The sequence below is a fragment of the Toxorhynchites rutilus genome, chromosome 1 (assembly GCF_029784135.1).
Source record: "Toxorhynchites rutilus septentrionalis strain SRP chromosome 1, ASM2978413v1, whole genome shotgun sequence".
Classification (NCBI taxonomy): Eukaryota; Metazoa; Arthropoda; class Insecta; order Diptera; family Culicidae; genus Toxorhynchites; species Toxorhynchites rutilus.
The window spans coordinates 41193596-41207705 of NC_073744.1; the positions used below are offsets into that span (position 1 = coordinate 41193596).

Consider the following 14110-nt stretch of genomic DNA (forward strand, 5'->3'; position numbering starts at 1 on the left):
TAAGTTCGGTGTTAAAAATGAACTATCTGAGAAAATAATATGTATATAACAGAGCCGGCAAACTTCGTCCCGCCCAGAAGGGTTTTTTTGTTATGAATACTTCAAACATTCACAATTTCAAACTAAGCGAACGTTAAGACGCATCCACATTACGCCAATCGGCCTTGACCGCCCGGTAAAGCCGATTAAATATGGACGTACCGCCCGGGCTTGCCGACGTGCCGAAAACCGACTCGAACCAAACCGAACCCAACCCGAAACAAGTGGGTCCGGTTCAAGAAAGTCGAACCAAAACAAAACGAAGTAAATTAGCGTTGACGACATTGTGCTTCGTGTGTTCGTGACGGCTTTGTGCATCCGATGGGACTTCGGCTAAAGCACCCGATGGGGCGTCCACATTACATAACGAACCGAATATGCCGCCTGGTACAGGCCAATCGGCATCATTTGGCATAATGTGGACGCGCCTTTAGGGGGTAATAAATTCATATTAATTTTTTACTAAGCTTGAAGATGGGGAAGAAATGTCGAACAACCATAGAAACATATATTGCCCCCTGAATCTTCCACATGCCAAATTTGGTTCCAATGGCTTGGTTTGCCCACGAGTTATACCAACACCACCCTCTCTTCCCTCCTTGAAGAGGGAGGAGGAGTTCCAAACCACCGTAGAAACATTTATTACCTCCTGAAACCTTTGCATGTCAAATTTAGCTCCGTTTGCTTGATTAATTCTCAAGTTGTGCAGATTTTTGTGTTACATTTGTATGAGAAACTAGCTGACCCGGCAAACGTTGTTCTGCCATATAATACATTTCTAGAATATTTTGGTTGGTAAAAATAACGAATATATTTCAAGAGAGTTTGTATGTTATCGTACAGATCTGTAAAAATGATCTAAATGATGATTTTCACTACGAAACATACATATGCATACCTGTTTTTTTGCATTTTCGCTTTTCATTTTGAATATCCTTGTTTTATATATAAGACTAGTTAACCCGGCAAGCTCGGGGGTCTCCGTAGCCACATTGGTTGCGCGTTCGCTTAGTAAGCGATCGATCGTGAGTTCAAAACTCAGGGCCCTCATTGACCATCTTTGTGTTGTTACAGAATAGCTACGTCCACGCAACAATCATCAGCGATGGAGATCGATCCACGGTCGAAATAAGATCGATTCATCCATACAACTGCTCTGCTCTGCAAGTTCTATTAATAACTCAACAATGATCAATCAACTGTCTCCGCTGTCCGGTGGTCCAACTGGATAATGGAAGAACAGAAAGAATACTCTTACGCCTAAATGGCTACTGTGTGAATGTACCATATGTAATGGTATAGAAGAAATACTGGCGAATGACAACTGTGTAATGTGCTAATTATAGATATGATAACCATGTGACATGTACACGATTAAAATTCGGCTCTGTTACAGCTAAAATGCTAATGAGCCTTAAATAAATAAATGGGATAAAAAAAAACCCCGGCAAGCTTAGTTCTGCCAGAATTTTTTAATCATTTGGCAAAATGAGAAAAAGATGATTTTTTGGACCACCCTGAACTGGAAATGGGCCTGGAAATGGCACCCTAATGAAAAAATGGGTGGGTTGTATCTATTATATAAGCGCAAGGTTGACGTGGGACTATTTTTGGCTTAGTAACCCTTTGTTTGTATTTATTCAATTATTGATTGATTGACACAATTTTCGAATTTTCAATTAAATTCAACATATTTGCTGTGTAAGTAAATAATTTGAACAAACGTCATGTAATGTAAGGCACCTTGGCCATCAAGGTTGTGTTCGGGAACACATTTCGATGGGAATAAAAGTTCCCCCAACATGTATTTGCAATGTCAATTTCCTCAGGTACATTGATTTTGATGACTGTGTTAGGGAACACACTTCGATGGGAACAATGATCCCCCCCCATTTGTATGTATTCGCAATGTGGATCCCCCCAGGTACATTTTTAAGTCTGTGTTGGGGAAACCGTAAATCGGAGCAATCAAAACGTAGCAGGTAGGGCGTTTAGATAATGCTTAACATTTCACAGTTGTTCAGTTGTTTATCTCATGAAAAATTACATTTCATTCATTGTGATAGATGCGTAGAAACATTTCCAATCAATTGATGCATCAATCTTTCCGATCTACTGAGAAATGTTCGAGTTATAAGCATACGAAATTATTCATTTTTAACGGCATGTTCTGTGTTTAGGTTTTCATTTTACCCTCCATATATTCCAGTTAGACGTAGTCCCACGTCAAAAATGAAAAAATACCGTTCTAATATTTTGCGATAAAGAACAAAATTACCAATTATTAGAATTCACGAAAATTGAGAACCACTATATCGGCTTGGCATGGAATGGTTGTTATATGCGCTGATCCAATAATCATCAATAACCCTATAAGAGTTCCGATTTCCAACGACGCAACGCCGATGTTCGAGGGCTGGCATTCGCAGTCGTATTCGGTGACAAATCGGAGACAGCATAATCAATGCCGAATCCATTGCCACAAGTCTCCAAAGAAAACAACAACCAAGTTTCAAGTGGCCAGAGGCTACCGAACCTTACCTTATTGCGTAAGCGGAGGGAGAGAGAGAGCAACTGAAAAAAGTGGATCAACACTTTTGATTCTCCCCTCCTCCCGCCGGTGACAACCAAAACAGACCGCGATATTTGAACAGAAGAAACAAAATATGCGCGCCGACGAACATCGATTCGTTGAACAGGCGCGCTGAATATAAGCGCACGAGAGAGACACACCGCAGGTGATAATGAATTGATAAAACGCGGACTCACCTAAAGCCATCGCGGAATTATGCGTCAGGTGAATACCGACAAATTGGGGTGTACATATTTTTGGGGATTGAAAAAAACACGTTGGGATGATGAAACGGCGCGGTGTGCAAGCAACTGTCGCATATGTACATCACGTGCAGAGACCGGTTGAAGAAAGAGAAGAATTGGTGCGCACGTTCAGCGACGCGATCTGAATGTGCTGCCTTATGGTTTGATGCCACAACGTGGATTATGTAATCGATTATGCCGAACTGGAACAACGCTAAAGGTCAACGTGATGGGAAACCAAACAAAAAAAAAAACAACCTTCCCGAGAAGATGTGGGAAGGGTGCAGAAATCCACATTCGTGGGGTCATGACCATCACCAGAGGGGTTAATTCATCTCCGGTGAATGCTAATTGGTAGGGCCATAATACATTCGCGGTTTTGTGCACAGATATTTTCGGACATGTACACACGGCAATACAGCACTTCAGTGCGTTGACAAACGCCAGCGCAAACACTCTCGAGTAGATATTTGACTCGAGCAGTAAAGCAGGAAGTGAATTGCGGACGCTTTGATGCTAGACGGCGTTAACTAACCTTGTTCGCTTTGTACGTGCTTTGGTAGAACTCGTTGAACAGGAAGAAGAACATAACGGCGTGCATTCCGATCCACCAGACGAAGGCTTTCGGGTAGTTGCAGTCGATGAAGAGCAGCTGGAAGGCGTGCACCATGATTGCGACGAACTGGACCTACAAAACCGAACGGAGCGTAAGATTTGAGGATGTGTTGCAAGCTAGCAAAGACCAAAGTCACTCACCATCTGCAAGGTGGTTAGGTACTTCTTCCACCAGAGGTACTTCTGGAACTGTGGTCCGAGGGCAGAGAACAGGTAGTAGGTGTACATGACAATGTGTACGAAGGTGTTGAGCAGTCCGAAGAATGTGCTGTGGCCACCTGCAATTATATTGATATAGTTATTGTACTGTACTCATGGCTCATGACACAAAATATTGTGCTAAACATTTTCGTGTTCGTGTTTGAATAATTCGAGCAATGCAAGATTCTGTCGTATATGTATGAATACGATCAAATACTAGTCCAAAATAGCAGTTTTATGGTCATTTCTGCCAATTTTTTATTGATTTTAATTTATTTAAGGATTGTGCTCTTATTTTCATTCACAAGTTGTATTATGGGATTTAACAGAAAACTGTGGAGACTTCAGTTTAGTTCAGTTCAGACTTCAGTTGGCGACCTTTCAAACGTTTATTCTTTTTGTTGAAAGAGACGATGTATCTGTCACTGATATTGCCGGTTTTTTAGATGATTTTATTAGAATTATTATCAGCGTCAAACCGTCTCCAACTCGATTATCCCCAAGGCTACACCTCAAACCATGGTTCAAAGGTCTGTACTTTAGTCGGGACTTCATTCGCAACTTCTCCCGACTCATATCCAATCACTGTTTGTTAGACGCGCTGTTATTTCGTATCAATCTTACCAGCAACAATCTCTGCGTTTGTGGTCAAGGTTTCACGACATTGAGCATGTTATTTGGTCGTGCGAGGTGAATCTTGTAGCCAGATCAAATTTAGAAAACTCTCTTCGGGTTCGATGGAAACAACTCATTGTGCCGGTTGGGTGAATAGGAAACATGGAGAGGTGAATTTCTTCTTTACGCCGTTTTTGTCTGGTCACGGCTGCTTCAGGCAGTATCTGCACCGTTTTGGACACGAAGATCGCCTCTTTTTTCGGAGTGTGGAGATGTGGAGGATTGTTCTTGTACGCCCCAGATTCAGCGCATGTTTTGAGGGGCTGGCTAACATTTATGCTGGGAAGATCGTGGAGGCAATGTGTTGCGACGAGCACACCTGGAATGCAGTGTACAGATTAACCGTACACATCACGTCCGAGCTACAGCGAAAGTGTAGGGCCGACCAGCGCGCAGACAATGCCTGACGGTAGAAGGTGAACAACTGCGAGTGCTGTTGCAATGGATGGTACCCCATGGGAGTAGCTGGGATGGAGTGTGCGTCATGTTGGAAGACAATATCTTATCGACGCTCCGTTAATCTACTTCTATAAAGACGTGGACGTTATCGGTAGAACATTTGCGATGATAGCAGAACATTACACCAGACTTTAGCACAAAGCAGAAAAAGTTGTACTGAAAATTAATATGTATAAAACCAAATACATGTTGGATTTCGGATCCGAGCACGACATTAAGCAGTAGAGTAGTAATCGATGGCGATGAGTTGGAGGTAGTGGACTAATTTGTGGATGATATTTTTGCTACTGTAAAAGAGCGCTATCTGCCGCAGACTATGGCCCTGTTGAATTCTCTACATAGTTCGATTAAATTCACGGTTGAGAAAGAGTCGGATGGAAAACTCCCTTTCTTGGATCTGATGATCACAAGAAATGAGGATAATACCTTGAAATATGGCATCTACTGAAAGCCGACTTCCACGGACCAGTATATAATTTCCGACTCCAACCATTTCGGCACACAAAAGCAAGATGCCTTTCATTCAATGTCACATCGTCTTTTCAACATTCCGATGGAAAACCGTGAATTTGAAGCAGAAAGAAAGAAAATCCACAAGGCTGCTTTCCTGAATGGTTAGATTCAGAGAATCAGCCTTCCGTTCTACCCGAAAGTGACAATTGCCATTCAAGGAGTGCTTAAAAAACATGGGTTTCAAACAGCCTATAAGAGCTCTCATACACTGAAAGACCTTCTGTGTTCTCTCAAGGATAAGATCCCGCCGGACGAAAAGTCCGGTATTTACGATATTCCGTGTAAATCTTGCCCGGCGGTGTACATTGCCCAAACCCGTCGTAAGCTAAAGGTACGTTTGAGGGAGCATAGAAACGCCGTGGAAAATATTTAAGCGACCCAACGAATCGAGTGTAGCAGCTAACTCTACGGGGCTCAATCATGAAATTGACTGGGACAACGCGAGACTCAAAAAGTGGATCAGGAAGGCCTCCCATCTAAATGCATGAGAATCCATGTACATTCACATTGCTGAGCCGCCGCTTATGAATGAGTTTGAAGCTCCGATTACATCGAATTTATTCAACTTGACCAAACTAAACATCCAGTGACTTCATCTTTCTTGACGTGTACTATACCAGTACAAAGCTGTTTCTTTGTGTTGTAATCGGTCGGACACCGTCCCGTAGATGGTCAGCATTGAGCCCGAAACCGGTCGACTAAAAAGGTAAATTTACCAACCTTTATAATTTTGTAAGAACCTTAAGTGTTGTGTCCTGTCGGGTTCCGAGTGTTGTGTGTGGATATCAAAATGTCCTCTGTACAAAAGCACTCGTAGTCTTTGAACAATGTGTGCTAAGAACCAACTCTGGGGGTCTTCATAACCAACACGTTTCCCTTCCTAAACGATCGATTACATAGACGGCGCAATATCCACAGATGTCCCTCAATCTGATCGAGTCATCCAACACGCTGTTGTTGAGGAGAGCCAATTCAACGGGCATTCTGATGACATGTCTCGTACACCGCAACCTCACTTCTCACTTTTGCGTTGTGTACGACGGATGGTTCTCCGAGAAGCTGTTGTAGCTCAATATTCTAGCACCTCCACCATACTCCGCCCGAACATATGAATGCCGCCGAAAATTGCCCGTAGAACTTTCTGTTCAAGAAGGTCAAGTGCTCGGTGGTCGTTTACTAGAATTGTTCAAATTTCACGCCCGTAGAGGACAACTGGTCTTGTATGGGTCTTGTACAAGGTCAGGTTTGTACGATGACGTACTCGATTTGATCGTAGGATTCTGCGGAGGCCGAAGAAAGCACGATTTCCCACTAAGATGCATTCTCGGATCTCCTTGCTGGTATCGTTATCTGCGGTTATCAGCGATCCCAAGGACACGTGCCGCTTGGCTCTTTGAGAATATGTAGATGTTAGCATGTATATGATTTTTTTTGGAGGCAGACATTTAAACATTTTGTTATTGCAGCTAGTTCTGCTTGAAAAATTGTTGGCCAGTTTCCTACAGCTACTGAGGTTTTTGTTCGGGGACTATACACTCCGGCACCTGTTCTGATTCCCATTTTTGACCCATCAGAACGTGATTGGACCATTATGAACACTGGAACCACCTTCATCCCACATTGAACGAGATGGTTCGATTACACTGTATGGAATGTCGTAATTTTATGGAACCATCCAATCACTGTTCATCTCTGAGGATGGTCCTACGGGTGGGAGATTCAGGATGCTCAAGTGACCTGTTTTGGCCCCGTCTAGTATTTTTTCCATCTTTTAAGCTTAAGAGTGCTTTCTTCGCCTCTAGCTAAACATGTTGGTTCATAGGTAATAGATGAAGGATAGCCTCAAGTGCCTTCGAGGGCATACTTCGCATTGCTCCAGTGATTGCAACGCATGCTAGTCGTTGAATTTTATTGAGTTTTTTTTGTGGCTACGGTCTCCTTAGTCTTTTGCCTCCATACTATTTTATTTATTTTGGCTTAACGTCTTTACAATATGGCCTGATTTACAATTTTTCTCCAATAAACTCGCTTCGTGGCTATTTCTCTCTCCAATTCCGCGGGCACCTCATGCTCACTATGTCATGCCCCACTTGGTTTAACCACCTTGCTCGTTGTGCTCCTAGTCGTCTCGTACCAGTCGGATTCTCGCGGCTGGTATCATTGTCAGACGTTACCATTGAGCCAAGGTAGACAAATTGGTCCACTACCTCGAACTCATCGCCGTCGATCATTACACTACTACCCAATCGGATCCTGTCGTGCTCGGATCCGAAAGCCAGCATGTATTTGGTTTTAGACGCATTGATTTTCAGTCCAATTCTCTCTGCTGGTGTAATGTTCAGCTACCGTCTCAAATGTTCTACCGACAATGTCTACGTCATCAGCGAAGCAAATGAATTGACTGGATCTATTGAAAATCGTACCACGCAAGTTAAACGCCGCTCGTTTCATAACACCCTCTGGTGCGATGTTGAACAGTAGGCAAGAGAGACCATCACCTTGTCGAAGCCCCCTGCGGGACTCGAATGGATCATGAGATAATCGACCTGAAATTCGCACAGAGCACACATCGAAGCTTTAATCAGTCTTGTCAGCTTTACGGGGAAGCCGTTTTTGTCCATGATTCTCCATAGCTCTTTTCATGTGATTGAATCGTATGCGGCTTTAAAGTCGATGAATAGATGGTGCGTGGGAACTCTGTACTCTGTACTCTGTACTCTGGAGCATCTGCCGCAAGGTGAAGATTTGGTCAGTAGTAGACCGACCTTCGATGAAACCGGCCTGATAACTTCCCATGAATCTGTTTGTCAGTGGCGATAGACGACGGAAGATGATTTGGGAAAGCACTTTGTAGGCGGCGATTGCACGAAAGTTTTCACAGTCTAGTTTATCTTCTTTCTTGAAGATAGGGCAAATAACCCCATCTTTCCACTCCTGCGGTAATTGTTCTGTTTCTCAAATTCTGACAATCAGTCGATGCAGGTAACTAACCAATTTTTCCGGGTCCATCTTGATAAGTTCCGCTCCGATGCCATCTTTGCCAGTTGATTTGTTGTTCTTCAACTGTTTAATAGCATTCCTTACTTCATCTATCGTTGGGGGAAGGGTACATCTTCATTATTTACTGCACCAACGTAATCGCTTCCATTGTCATTTTGGTCCTCATCGAAGTACTGCCTCCACCTTTCGGTCACATCACGTTCGTTCGTCAATATACTCCCATCCTTATTCTGACACATTTCTGCTCGCGGCACGAAGCCTTGATGCATTGAGGTTCTGGTAGAACTTTCGCGTCTCATGAGAACGGTGCAGCTGTTCGAGTTCTTCTTACTTCTCCTCTTTTTGGCGGCGCTTCTTTTCCCGGAAGAGTTAGGTTTGCTGTCTCCGCTTTTGTCTAAAGGGTGTGTCACATCAAATTGCATCACGGAGAAAACGCTGTAAAAATTCGCCCAGTAGACCGATCCTTTTGAAAATTTTAGACAGTAAAATAAAAACTATTAAACAACTTTTGGCATTTTCTTTTAATTCATACTTCGAGCCCAAGCCCGTATGCTCGCACCTTCCTCTTTACCCTGTCCATAAGGTTCTGTACAACGTCAGGTTGTAGTTTTTTTTGAACAGAAATCCATTTTCTCTTGAAGTCCGCCTCCGATTTGACAACTTTATGGTTCTTCCGGAGGGCCTGCTTCATAATCGCCCAATATTTCTCTATTGGGCGAAGCTCCGGCGCGTTGGGCGGGTTCATTTCCTTTGGCACGAAGGTGACCCCGTTGGCTTCGTACCACTCCAACACGTCCTTTGAATAGTGGCACGAAGCGAGATCCGGCCAGAAGATGGTCGGGCCCTCGTGCTGCTTCAATAGTGGTAGTAAGCGCTTCTGTAGGCACTCCTTAAGGTAAACCTGCCCGTTTACCGTGCCGGTCATCACGAAGGGGGCGCTCCGCTTTCCGCAAGAGCAGATCGCTTGCCACACCATGTACTTTTTCGCAAACTTGGATAGTTTCTGCTTGCGAATCTCCTCCGGAACGCTGAATTTGTCCTCTGCGGAGAAGAACAACAGGCCCGGCAGCTGACGAAAGTCCGCTTTGACGTAGGTTTCGTCGTCCATTACCAGGCAATGCGGCTTCGTCAGCATTTCGGTGTACATCTTCCGGGCTCGCGTCTTCCCCACCATGTTTTGCCTTTCGTCGCGGTTAGGAGCCTTCTGAACCTTGTATGTACGCAGGCCCTCCCGCTGATTGGTCCGCTGGACGAATGAACTTGACAAATTCAGCTTATTGGCGACATCCCGGACCGAACTTCTCGGATCACGTCTAAACTGCTTAACTACGCGCTTGTGATCTTTTTCACTGACGGAGCATCCATTTTTGCCGTTCTTCACCTTCCGGTCGATGGTTAGGTTCTCGAAGTATCGTTTTAGTACTCTGCTGACCGTGGATTGGACGATTACCAGCATCTTACCGATGTCCCGATGTGACACCTCCGGATTCTCGAAATGAGTGCACAGGATTAATTCACGACGCTCTTTTTCGTTCGACGACATTTTTCCAAATTTACGAAAAATTGACAGTGAAGCATGGCCAACGTGATCTATACACTCTTATCTGATTATAAGCGAAAGCTGAAGATAAAATTCCTAAAAATTAAATTTCTACAGCGGTTTTTCCGTGATGCAATTTGATGTGACACACCTTTTATATCGGTCCACTTTCAGACGGGTAGTTTGACGCAGCATGAGCCCACGCGCAGCGTTCTTCTCCTGTAACAAATGCTGAGACTCATCATCGAACCACTCGTACCGTCGTCTTCATTCCACTTGTCCTAGGATGTTCTCCGTTACGCTGTTTATGGCTGTTTTAATCATACTCCAACAGTCCTCAAGAGCAGCTTCGGTAATTTGTTGATGTTGAAGAATCGGCCCTTAATACTCAATCTGCACATTATTGGGTTGATTGGCCACCAACCAATCACTCGCTTCTGCATATTGCCCATCACGATGAAAGCAGTACCTAGCTCGTTAGTGTTACCGCAGCTCTGGTAGATGGTATGACCATCGCGAAATGTTCGTACTGTAGATCCTCTCCAACACACTTCCTGCAGCGCTACGATGTCAAACTTGCGGTTTTTCAATAGTTCGGAAAGCACACGAGTACTTCTGATGAAATTGAGAGATCGACAATTCCACGTTCCGAGTTTCCAATCGTTCGTTCGTTTTCGTCGCCTGGGTCTGTGTTGATTAGTCCGGTTCAAATTTTCTTGTGTATCGTTCGTTGCTTGGTGTTTTTTTTTAGTGGTGCGGCTTGCAAGGCCTGCGACCAACCCCACTATCTCGCAGGATGACCATCGTGATACTGCTACTTTACGTCCCGAGTACCACCAGGACTGGACAAAGACGCTCATAGCGGCGTCAATTCGCTTAGAGGAGCTGTTTCCGGGTTTTGTGGCTTTTCTTGGGGACTGGCAATACCCAATGATCATCCCACCACACTCTAGACAGTTCCCCTGAACCAGTGCAAGCCAGAAAAACGATCTATGACGATAGAATTTCTAACCCGAACGGGAATCGAACCCGATGGGATCTTGGCAAGCGCAACGCTTACCACTTGGTCATGGGGACCACTGCCTCCACACTAATGGGGCATTGAATTTCCCAGACCGCTCAATGGCAGTTTAGACACAAATAACCATTCTAGGTTTAAGGGCCCATGTTCTGCCTATCTTTTTAGAACATGCCCATAGGGCCTTACTGATTATTGATTCTAAGTGTGCATTCCAGTGGTTACCAGTGTGCGGTAACAAAAGTATTTACTGTGTATGAAGTCGGCTCATTATTGTATTCACCACTCGTAACGTTCGTAGCAAACTAATGTTTTTCGTTTGAAATAGAATTTCTATTTTATTTGTAGTAAAAATACAATCGATACCTTATACTAAAATACAATTGTAAACTCGAAATATCATTTATATAATGTAAAACTTCAACCAACTACCACCCAAGCCAGCCACCAGTCACCCAAGCTACCATGCCATATTCACCACAGCCAAGGATCCGGTTCCCGCCATGTCTAGTTAATAGGAATGGGAGAGAGAATAAAAGGACGTTGGATGACGTGTAGAAGCTGGATTCGGCCCTCGAGAGTCTAAGAGGCAACACGTTGTTAAACCACACGTTTTGTGGAAATTATTCGCCGGTGATTATATCACGCATTAACGGTGTAACTCGAGCTAGAAAGTAGGGATCGAAATTCCTGTGGAAAAATCCCAGAAAACGTTCGTGCAAGTGAACGGAATGCCGTGTGACAGTTTTCAAAGTGCTACGGTCTACCCCCAAGAATTATGGAGTTGTTTGAGAGAGCCTAGTGACGTTATCACGCGCAGCATTGCGTGACAGCAGAAGTTTTCCCGCCGGAATACCGGCAAGTCTTGAAGAGGAGTCATCCTTCTTCTTCTTCTTTCTTCTTCTTCTTCAATGGCACTAACGTTCCTAGAGGAACTTCGCCGTCTCAACGTAGTATTACTTGCGTCATTTTTATTAGTACTTAGTTGAGATTTCTATGCGATTTATATTTCTATTGTGCTCCCGTGGCCGAGTGGTTAGCGTCATAACTAACATGCCGGGTGTTCGGGTTCGATTCCCGTTCTGGTCGGGGGAATTTTTCGTCAAAGAAATTTCCTCCGACTTGCACTGTGATCACGCGTATTCTAGAGCTTGCCATTCAGAATGCATTCAAGGCGTGTTATTTGGCATAGAAATCTCAAGTAATACTACGCTGAGACGGCGAAGTTCCTCTAGGAACGTTAGTGCCATTGAAGAAGAAGAAGAAGAGATTTCTATGCCAAATAACACGCCTTGAATGCATTCTGAGTGGCAAGCTCTAGAAGAATACGCGTGATCACAGTGCAGGTCGGAGGAAATTTCTTTGACGAAAAATTCCCCCGACCAGAACGGGAATCGAACCCGAACACCCGGCATGTTAGTTATGACGCTAACCACTCGGCCACGGGAGCACAGAGGAGTCATCCAGGACATCTTGAACCAGCAACAGCAGCAGCAGTAGAAGACGTGGCGTGGCGACTTGGGTGGATCCGGAGACAAACAAAATCCATGTGAACAATAAATGTTAAGGTTAGTTTAGTCTTAAAACTATTTGTCGTGATTTAGAACGTCTCACATCCGAAACGACCCTAAATCTATGAGCTAGATCCCATTGTAATCAATGAACAAAAAAGGTTCAGTAACACAGTTTAGTTTAGCATCTAGGATTACACCTAGATATTTTACTGAAGCGCTACATTTTATTTCCTCTATCCCATGAAGTAAAGACTTCAGATGCTGTTTTTCTTCTTGATGAAAGGAATAATTGTTGTTTTTGAGGGATTTATGCTCAGAACTTCTGTGATACACCATGATTGTGTAAGGTTTAAGGCCATCTGCATCCTGCTCCATATCATGTTGTCGAACTTTCCACGTACCATTATGACTAGATTGTCGGCACAGCCCACGACTTCGAAACCTTTTGCTTCTAAGCTTCTCAACAGGTCATAGGATACCTATACTGAAAGTGAGAGCTAGACGAATCGAACTTATGGTAAATGCATCAAACACGAAGTGTATGAGGGCTAGAGACTCCAAAGGGAACGACATCAGCTTCCCACCAATTGTCATCGTAGATGACGCTGAACTGGTGACCATCATCTTCAGCGATGCATTCAGTTCGTGTCAGTGTCTGCTTCAACTTCTGAAGATACTGAGAGTCGCTACACGAAGATGACGCTGTACAAAACATTGATCAAATCTGTTGACCACAATGTTCGTCCTGGACGCATCCGGAGTTTACGAACGACGATAGGTGCTGCGGCTCTATGGCGGAGTACAGACGGAGAATGGAGGGGGCACATCAACCATGAGATAACTTCATGGTGGTGACCCGGACTTCTTTTCAGTACTTTTCAGGGGACCAGATCGAAGAATACTTGCGAGACGTCGTGAGATGTCGGAGATCTTGCCAATAAGCTTAGAACCGACTTGAATGGAGACGACTTTTTGATACAACACAAGCCATTCCGGCTCTAGCCCACTGGGTAGAGGTAAGTGCTCACAAGTAGTTTTGTGAAACGTCTGAGCGGACTTATCGCGCTAACTTATGTTTTCTGTTTAGTTCATATCTTGCGTGAATCAAAATTATTAACTGAGAAGGCACTTACCTGGGGTGAACTTGACGCCGAACCACACGGACATTGGCATGCAGCCGTGGTGGATGACGTGCAGCGTCGACACTTGACTAGTTTTTTTACGCATCACAAAGAAGAACTATTAGAGGTGATGATTGTTGTTGTTGTTGTCCAGCCAGCCGTTGGTAGATGAGAAACGTGAAAGAAAAAAAAACCAGATCAATCAGTGTGAACTAGCAAGTGCAGGTTTGACGAAGAAGTTGTAATAATAAATCGATCTGCCTACTAATTGTTGGGATTGATTGCCCGAAACGTCAGAGAATTCCAATCTACATATGTGTACAGACACCGATGCGGAGTTTATAGCGTAGTTCATGGACGATTATCGCTGGTCGCCGGTTAGAAACGGGTCGCGATAATTACCCCGAGCTGATCATGGCAATGATATGTTCAACAATTAATTGATTGTGAGATTGTCAAACGCTGGGGCGTTGCGGTGCGGCACTTGGCCCTGCGTATTCCTTCAGTTTGCCGACATTGATCCGGTCTCGGGCATTAGATAGGCTCCAAAGTAATAAATTGATACACACGCGCGTACACTCGCGAGTGGGCAGGAGGA

The 14110-nt window shown here is 44.2% G+C and overlaps 1 protein-coding gene across 15 annotated transcripts in view; it reads right to left on the reverse strand.

The window, feature by feature from the left end:
* The window catches only part of LOC129763160 (elongation of very long chain fatty acids protein AAEL008004), a 213991-nt gene that overhangs the window by 2526 nt on the left and 197355 nt on the right, over positions 1-14110 (reverse strand). For all 15 annotated transcript variants that reach the window (XM_055762074.1, XM_055762033.1, XM_055762025.1 and 12 more), the window contains 3 exons: positions 13525-13630; positions 3613-3749; positions 3392-3544 (listed from right to left, as the gene is read on the reverse strand). In XM_055762074.1, coding sequence (XP_055618049.1) covers positions 3392-3544; positions 3613-3749; positions 13525-13630 — 396 coding nt within the window. The remainder of the gene's footprint in view (positions 1-3391; positions 3545-3612; positions 3750-13524; positions 13631-14110) is intronic.